Here is a 7,500-nt window from a genome sequence, read left to right on the forward strand (position 1 = left end):
TTAATAAGCAGACATTAGCTATGTGTCATACACATATTCCTACATGAATTTTCGGATATCGCATAAAGACGTTTTCAAACGCTGGATGGAAACACCAGATGCGAATAAAATCTCCAAAGTGCGCATAAACTTGTAAACTCAATTGAGGCAGATGTTTTTTTTAGTGGAAAAGAAGACATGCACATAAACTACAATGGAAACACATGTACTGAGTAAATTCTTTGATGTACATCAAAAAAAAAAAAGTTATGTGACTTTGCATAAACACATCATGTGATTGGATAATTGGCTCAAGAAAACTAAAAATGGCAGAAAGCGAGACGCACCAGTTTCCCCGGAGGTGAAGATTTTGTTCTCTGGAACAGGTGAGATGGAAACGGTGCTTTACTCACAAATGTTTTATGTGATATTCCAATTTTTCGCAAATTAAAGTTAAATTTGCAACTTGGAATGAAACATAGCTAATTACAACTTGATATCTTACAACTGCACTTTAATATCGCACAATCTGGACTTTATATATATTACAATTGTGAGTTAATATCGCACAATCTGGACTTTATATATATATATATAACAACTGTGAGTTAATATCGCACAATCTGGACTTTATATATATTACGATTGTGAGTTAATATCGCACAATCTGGACTTTATATATATTACAATTGTGAGTTAATATCGCACAATCTGGACTTTATATATATTACAATTGTGAGTTAATATCGCACAATCTGGACTTTATATATATTACAATTGAGAGTTAATATCGCACAATCTGGACTTTATATATATTACAATTGTGAGTTACTATCGCACAATCGTGAGTTTATATATATTACAATTGTGAGTTAATATCGCACAATCTGGACTTTATATATATTACAATTGAGAGTTAATATCGCACAATCTGGACTTTATATATATTACAATTGTGAGTTAATATCGCACAATCTGGACTTTATATATATATTACAATTGTGAGTTAATATCGCACAATCTGGACTTTATATATATTACGATTGTGAGTTAATATCGCACAATCTGGACTTTATATATATTACAATTGAGAGTTAATATCGCACAATCTGGACTTTATATATATTACAATTGTGAGTTAATATCGCACAATCTGGACTTTATATATATATTACAATTGTGAGTTAATATCGCACAATCTGGACTTTATATATATTACGATTGTGAGTTAATATCGCACAATCTGGACTTTATATATATTACGATTGAGAGTTAATATCGCACAATCATGAGTTTATATATATTACAATTGTGAGTTAATATCGCACAATCTGGACTTTATATATATATTACAATTGTGAGTTAATATCGCACAATCTGGACTTTATATATATTACGATTGTGAGTTAATATCGCACAATCTGGACTTTATATATATTACAATTGTGAGTTAATATCGCACAATCGTGAGTTTATATATATTACAATTGTGAGTTAATATCGCACAATCTGGACTTTATATATATTACAATTGAGAGTTAATATCGCACAATCTGGACTTTATATATATTACGATTGTGAGTTAATATCGCACAATCTGGACTTTATATATATTACGATTGTGAGTTAATATCGCACAATCTGGACTTTATATATATTACAACTGTGAGTTAATATCGCACAATCTGGACTTTATATATATTACGATTGTGAGTTAATATCGCACAATCTGGACTTTATATATATTACAACTGTGAGTTAATATCGCACAATCTGGACTTTATATATATTACAATTGAGAGTTAATATCGCACAATCTGGACTTTATATATATTACGATTGTGAGTTAATATCACACAATCTGAACTTTATATATATTACGATTGTGAGTTAATATCGCACAATCTGGACTTTATATATATTACGATTGTGAGTTAATATCACACAATCTGAACTTTATATATATTACGATTGTGAGTTAATATCACACAATCGTGACTATATTTTCATTGCAATTTGAGAGTTAATATCACAACTAGACTTAATTACTCCATATCTCGTAACCGAGATAATAATCATAACTGAGACTCGATATTTCACAACTGCATTTTAATATCTCACAATCACTTCTGAATATCACCCAACTGTGACTTTCCAATAATCAGACAATACCAGCATTTACAGCAGTGTAACCAAGCTCCCTAACCACCCTGATATATTCTTAGTAAAAAAAGTCACAACTGCAAATACCAAACTGCGTAATATTATTTCATACGTATATGCTAACAAGCGTCCATAGGAAACCGAATACTCGCAAGTCATTTTGTATAAACGTAGCCACCACACGAATTAACGTAACGCCATCCACAGGCATGCAAATAAAAAGAAATAACGTCCATGACCGGCGAAAAAATGTGAGGTGATGGAGAAACTGCTCCCGAAACTGGCGACGACTGCTAAAGCTACGCCGCATTAATTGCAACAAATCAGCAAATGAATGCAAAAAGATCAATTAGCGTGGAGACGCTAATCTGCATGAATCTGATGCTTTATGTCTCTGCTGATGAGCTGCTTTTGTACTGCTGCCTTTTTAAGCAGCTGCGCATCTGGCCTGATTAGAGTTAGCAAAGCGCACGCTACGCTAGCCACTGGGGGATTCGGGCTTCTCTCCCTGACAGAAAGAGAGAAGGGGAAAAAGTAGACCGATAGAGATAGAGAGCGAGCCAAAGAGGGAGTAATTAACATTGTCTTCCTTTCAAAAGAACCAAACTAATCCAAAAAAAATAAGCAAAGATAAATAAATAAATAAAACAAACTGCCTCAGTTTGCTGCACAAAGCTAATTACTAGCCGTGGCACTCTCGCTAAGGCTAAATAGATTAGGCTGCACTGAATGCTATCAAGGCTAATGTTAATGTGGCCAAAGATACAGATTTTCTCACATGGGTTGTTAGAAAGAAAAGAAGAAGACGAAAAAAAATCAATGTTTTATTTTGTGGATTAAACTGAGACGTAAGCTAATGTGAGGAAATAGACGAGGAACGTAGGCTTCTCTTTTTCTTTTTTCTTTAAAGCAAGCAATGAAGAAAGTTGTCTTGATTCTGACTTTGTCAAGTTTGCTGTCCTCTTCTATCACTGGTAGTCCTGAAGGACTTGTAAATTCACACTGTTTACGGCTTATATTTAAAGGGTGTGTGTGTGTGTGTGTGTGTGCGTGTGTGTGTGTGTTGGGGGAAAAGCGTTTAAGGAGGATTGGGCGATTGAGGGCTACAAACACCTCAGTGGGAGACAGGTTTTTATTTACTATTCTTCATCTAGAATCGTAATAAGATACTTCGGCACCCCAGGCATCTGTGAACTGGAACGTAATCTGGCGGCGGCGGCGATAAATTCACGCGGTCAGCATGCGCATATTCAAATTTCCTCAGAAATTTACAGTAATGCCTGAGCAAACATATAAATACACATCTCTGTGTGTGTGTGTGTGTGTGTGTGTGTCGCCCCATCTCGTCCTATAATCACGCTCTGCTCTGCATGTAACTTCACACAAACACAAACACACACACACACACACACACACACACAGGGCCTACTAACAGAGACCTAAGCTATATTCTTTCATCGCCCATCCTCAACAATAACAACAATAAACACACACGAGCCACTCTAGACAAAACACTTCGGCTGTGTTCTACAGAGAGGTTCAGTGTCCTCATAAAAGCAATGACTGAAGGGTCAATAAGTTTGGTCACTCACTGAACAGACAGCGCGTGTGTGTGTGGGGGGGGGGGGGGGGGGCGGATTTTTGTGAGGTGCTTGGATAGATCAAATTGTACTCAGGTCTTCAATCCTGACAGGCTGTCAAAGTGTGGACTATCAGGAGTACACAGAGGTGTGTGACTTGATTGTGTTATTTAGATCCCAAAAAAATACAAATATTTATTTAAAAAAAAAACAAAAGCACCCGTGATATACCCTACACTCACCACTTCTCGTCCGTGTTGCCATGCCCAGGTGTGTACGTACACGTAGCCTTTCGACATTGTTCCTAACCGGCACAAGTTTCGAGCACGTGCATTAGCGCAGCCGAGTGCGCGGACAAACTTCCAAAGTGCAGTTTACACGTATCGATTCGTGCCGTTTATGCATGTAATCTTCTTTTCAATAATTCACTCTGCTTTTTATAGAGTTGTAAATCAATGCATCCTCTCATAACTATGCACTCCCTCTCGCTGTATCCCTCGAGCGACTTTCATCTTTCTCCCGCCCCTCGTTTTTCCACTCGCGGCTCCGCTTCACCTCTCGGACTCTTCGGTGCGTCTTCACTTCCACATTTATGGCTCTCGCCTATTACGAAATACAACTTCGTAAACGTGGAACACGGACAGATTGACGCTCGCACAACTTGCGTGTGAAGGTGAGGGAGCTTTGGAAGAGGGAGAGATCAAATAATATGGAGCGTGTGTGATGGAGTATTAGGGAGGTGTTAAACGGGTGGCATTAGGGGTCATTTGCGTAGCGCGGCCCTTTAAGGCTCAGGCCCTTGGTTAATATGCGACTAAAAGCTTGGTGAGGTTGGTGAGGTACATCCAGAGAGCCAGGACCCGCTGTGACCTCTCTTCATTATTCATCCCCTGGAAAAAACAGTAGCTGGAAACTCGCTTCTGCCGCGGGAGAAGAAAAAAGGCGGCCCTTTAACTCCGGTGCATGCTCCTCTGACCCCGTATTAGAAGGAGAGCAGGAAAGTCAGGAAACGACGAATGATACATTTTTAAATCTTCCCGTGGGTCTTTTTTGGAGAGCCGATGGCGTGCCCCTGCCTCAGGAGAGAATGTTCTTCTGCGAAAGTGGAAGAAAGAATACGGGGTCCAAAAAGAAAGGCAACTCTGATCAGAAAATCACATTTACTCAAACTCACTGGTGTGTACCTGTATGATACACACATATTAGCTGAGTGTGGATATTAGTGTGGATATTTGTGTGTTTTCTGACCTCTCCTGCCTCTCCACACATTTCATCCCGACATCAAAAAGAGACGCATCACACACACCAAAAAAAAAAAAAACAAAAAAAAAAGAAGATGAGGGGGGAGAAAATCCCAGAGAAACGCTGCGAAGGGCCGGGTAAATGAAAGAGTAAATACCCGAGTGATATGAAAGTTCAGCATGGCTCTATAGGAGGGAGGGAGGGAGGGAGGGAGGGAGAGACAGAAACAGATAACGAGACAGACAGAGAGCAAGAGAAAGAGACAGCGAAATACAGACAGTGAGAGACAGACAGGCACAGCACAAGAGACAGAAAGAGGGACAGAAAGAAAGACAGAGAGGGAATCGGGCAGAGAGAGACAGAAATACATAGTGAGAAAGAGACAGACAGAAAGACAGACTGAGAGAGAAACAGGCAGAGAGAGAAAGTCAGAGAGGGAAATACAGATGCAGAGAGACAGATACAGAGAGACAGACAGACAGAGAGAGAGAGAGAGAGAGAGAGAGAGAAATAGACAGATATTGAGAGAGCATTAAAGAGAGAGAGAGTGCTAAAAACAGTAAGAAAGACAGAGTGTGTTAGAGAGACAGTGATAAAGAGAGAAAGACAGATAGAGAGAGACCGATAGAGAGACAGTGATAAAGACAGAGAAAGACAGACAGAGAGAAAGAGCGATAGAGACAGCGATAAAGACAGAGAAAGACAGACAGAGAGAGGGAGCGATAAAGACAGAGAAAGACAGACAGAGGGAGCGATAGAGAGACAGCGATAAAGACAGAGAAAGACAGACAGAGAGAGGGAGCGATAAAGACAGAGAAAGACAGACAGAGAGAGGGAGCGAAAGACAGACAGAGAGAGAGAGCGATAGCGAGACAGTGATAAAGACAGAGTAAGACAGACAGAGAGAGGGAGCGAAAGAGAGACAGCGATAAAGAGAGAAAGACAGAGAGAGAGGGAGTGATAAAGACAGAGAAAGACAGACAGAGAGAGGGAGCAATAGAGAGACAGTGATAAAGACAGAGAAAGACAGACAGAGAGAGCGACAGAGAAAGAGAGAGAGAGGGAGCGATAGAGAGACAGCGATAAAGACAGAGAAAGACAGACAGAGAGAGGGAGCGATAGAGAGACAGCGATAAAGACAGAGAAAGACAGACAGAGAGAGGGAGCGATAGAGAGACAGCGATAAAGACAGAGAAAGACAGAGAGAGAGAGCGACAGAGAAAGAGAGAGAGGGAGCGATAGAGAGACAGCGATAAAGACAGAGAAAGACAGACAGAGAGAGGGAGTGATAGAGAGACAGCGATAAAGACAGAGAAAGACAGACAGAGAGATGGAGCGATAGAGAGACAGCGATAAAGACAGAGAAAGACAGACAGAGAGAGAGCGACAGAGAAAGACAGAGAGAGGGAGCGATAGAGAGACAGCGATAGACAGAGTAAGACAGACAGCGAGAGGGATTGATAGATAGAGCCGAGATAAAGATAGAGAGAGAAATTTTTATGAGAGTGATGGTAGTGATAGAGAGAGAGTGTGAGTGAGTGAGTGAATGAGTGAGTGAGTGAGTGAGTGAGTGTGTGAGTGAGTGAGTGAGTGAATGAGTGAGTGAGTGTGTGTGTGAGTGAGTGTGTGTGTGAGTGTGTGATTTCTCGCTATGTGTCAGCACAGGGTATTCACAGCCCATTGCTGCGTGTTCATTTCGGATGCAGATATCAAAGATGCCACAGACATGAATGGGGGGAATTGAGAACTTACCAGATGTTCTAATCCGGCTTTGATGTTCACCGCGTCCCTGCAACACAAGAACAAATTTCCTCCACTGTAAATAAAGCCGTGTCACTAATCGCTTTCCCCGGCGCTCCCCGCCCCGACGGGATCGCCCATAATTGCTATTTATTAAGGGGCTATTTATTCATTTTCACTCGCTCGCCTTTTCATGACAGCAGCGGTTTAAAAAAAAAAAAAAAGACAGAGAGAGAGAGGGAGAGAGAGAGAGAGAGAGGGGGAGCTCCTTTCTTCCTCTGCCAAAGTGGAAGAGAGGAACAAACAAATCGCTCAGGTCTTGCGTGCGCTGGAATAATGACTGCTCTCTCTCGCTTGGTGTGTGTGCTTAGTGTTTGAACGTATTCTGGTGTGCGTGGATGCATTAGTGTCTTCTCTGTCCGTCTCCGTGGGCTCTTTGATCCTCTTCAGCGGAGGAAATATACTACATATTTACCCTAACACAGAGTGTAACAACTTTATTGGGATGGGTGTGTCGATGAGCTCGCTTCTAACAGCCTGCCTCGCGCAGTCTCGGAGTCAGGTGTGTTCGGTCTGGATGCGGCTCGTGATGCTCACAGTTAAACCTACGCTAGGCTGTAAATGTCGTTAAAGAGCCTGCTAACAGATAATGTTATCAGTACCATATTATCACAAATACATCAGAATATATATCCTTTTCCAAATCTCTTTTCATGACGTGTACTGAACTCACGAATGGCGATGTTCTTGGTTCTTAATAAAAATGCAATAAAACAGGATTAAGAAATGATTCGTC

At 40.6% G+C, this 7,500-nt stretch overlaps 1 protein-coding gene across 2 annotated transcripts in view; it reads right to left on the bottom strand.

Moving 5' to 3' along the window:
* The window catches only part of rsrc1 (arginine/serine-rich coiled-coil 1), a 155,956-nt gene that overhangs the window by 83,041 nt on the left and 65,415 nt on the right, over positions 1 to 7,500 (bottom strand). For both annotated transcript variants that reach the window (XM_053651924.1, XM_053651923.1), the window contains exon 5: positions 6,717 to 6,753. In XM_053651924.1, the coding sequence (XP_053507899.1) occupies positions 6,717 to 6,753 (37 nt within the window). The remainder of the gene's footprint in view (positions 1 to 6,716; positions 6,754 to 7,500) is intronic.

The sequence above is a fragment of the Ictalurus furcatus genome, chromosome 20, assembly GCF_023375685.1.
Source record: "Ictalurus furcatus strain D&B chromosome 20, Billie_1.0, whole genome shotgun sequence".
NCBI lineage: Eukaryota > Metazoa > Chordata > Actinopteri > Siluriformes > Ictaluridae > Ictalurus > Ictalurus furcatus.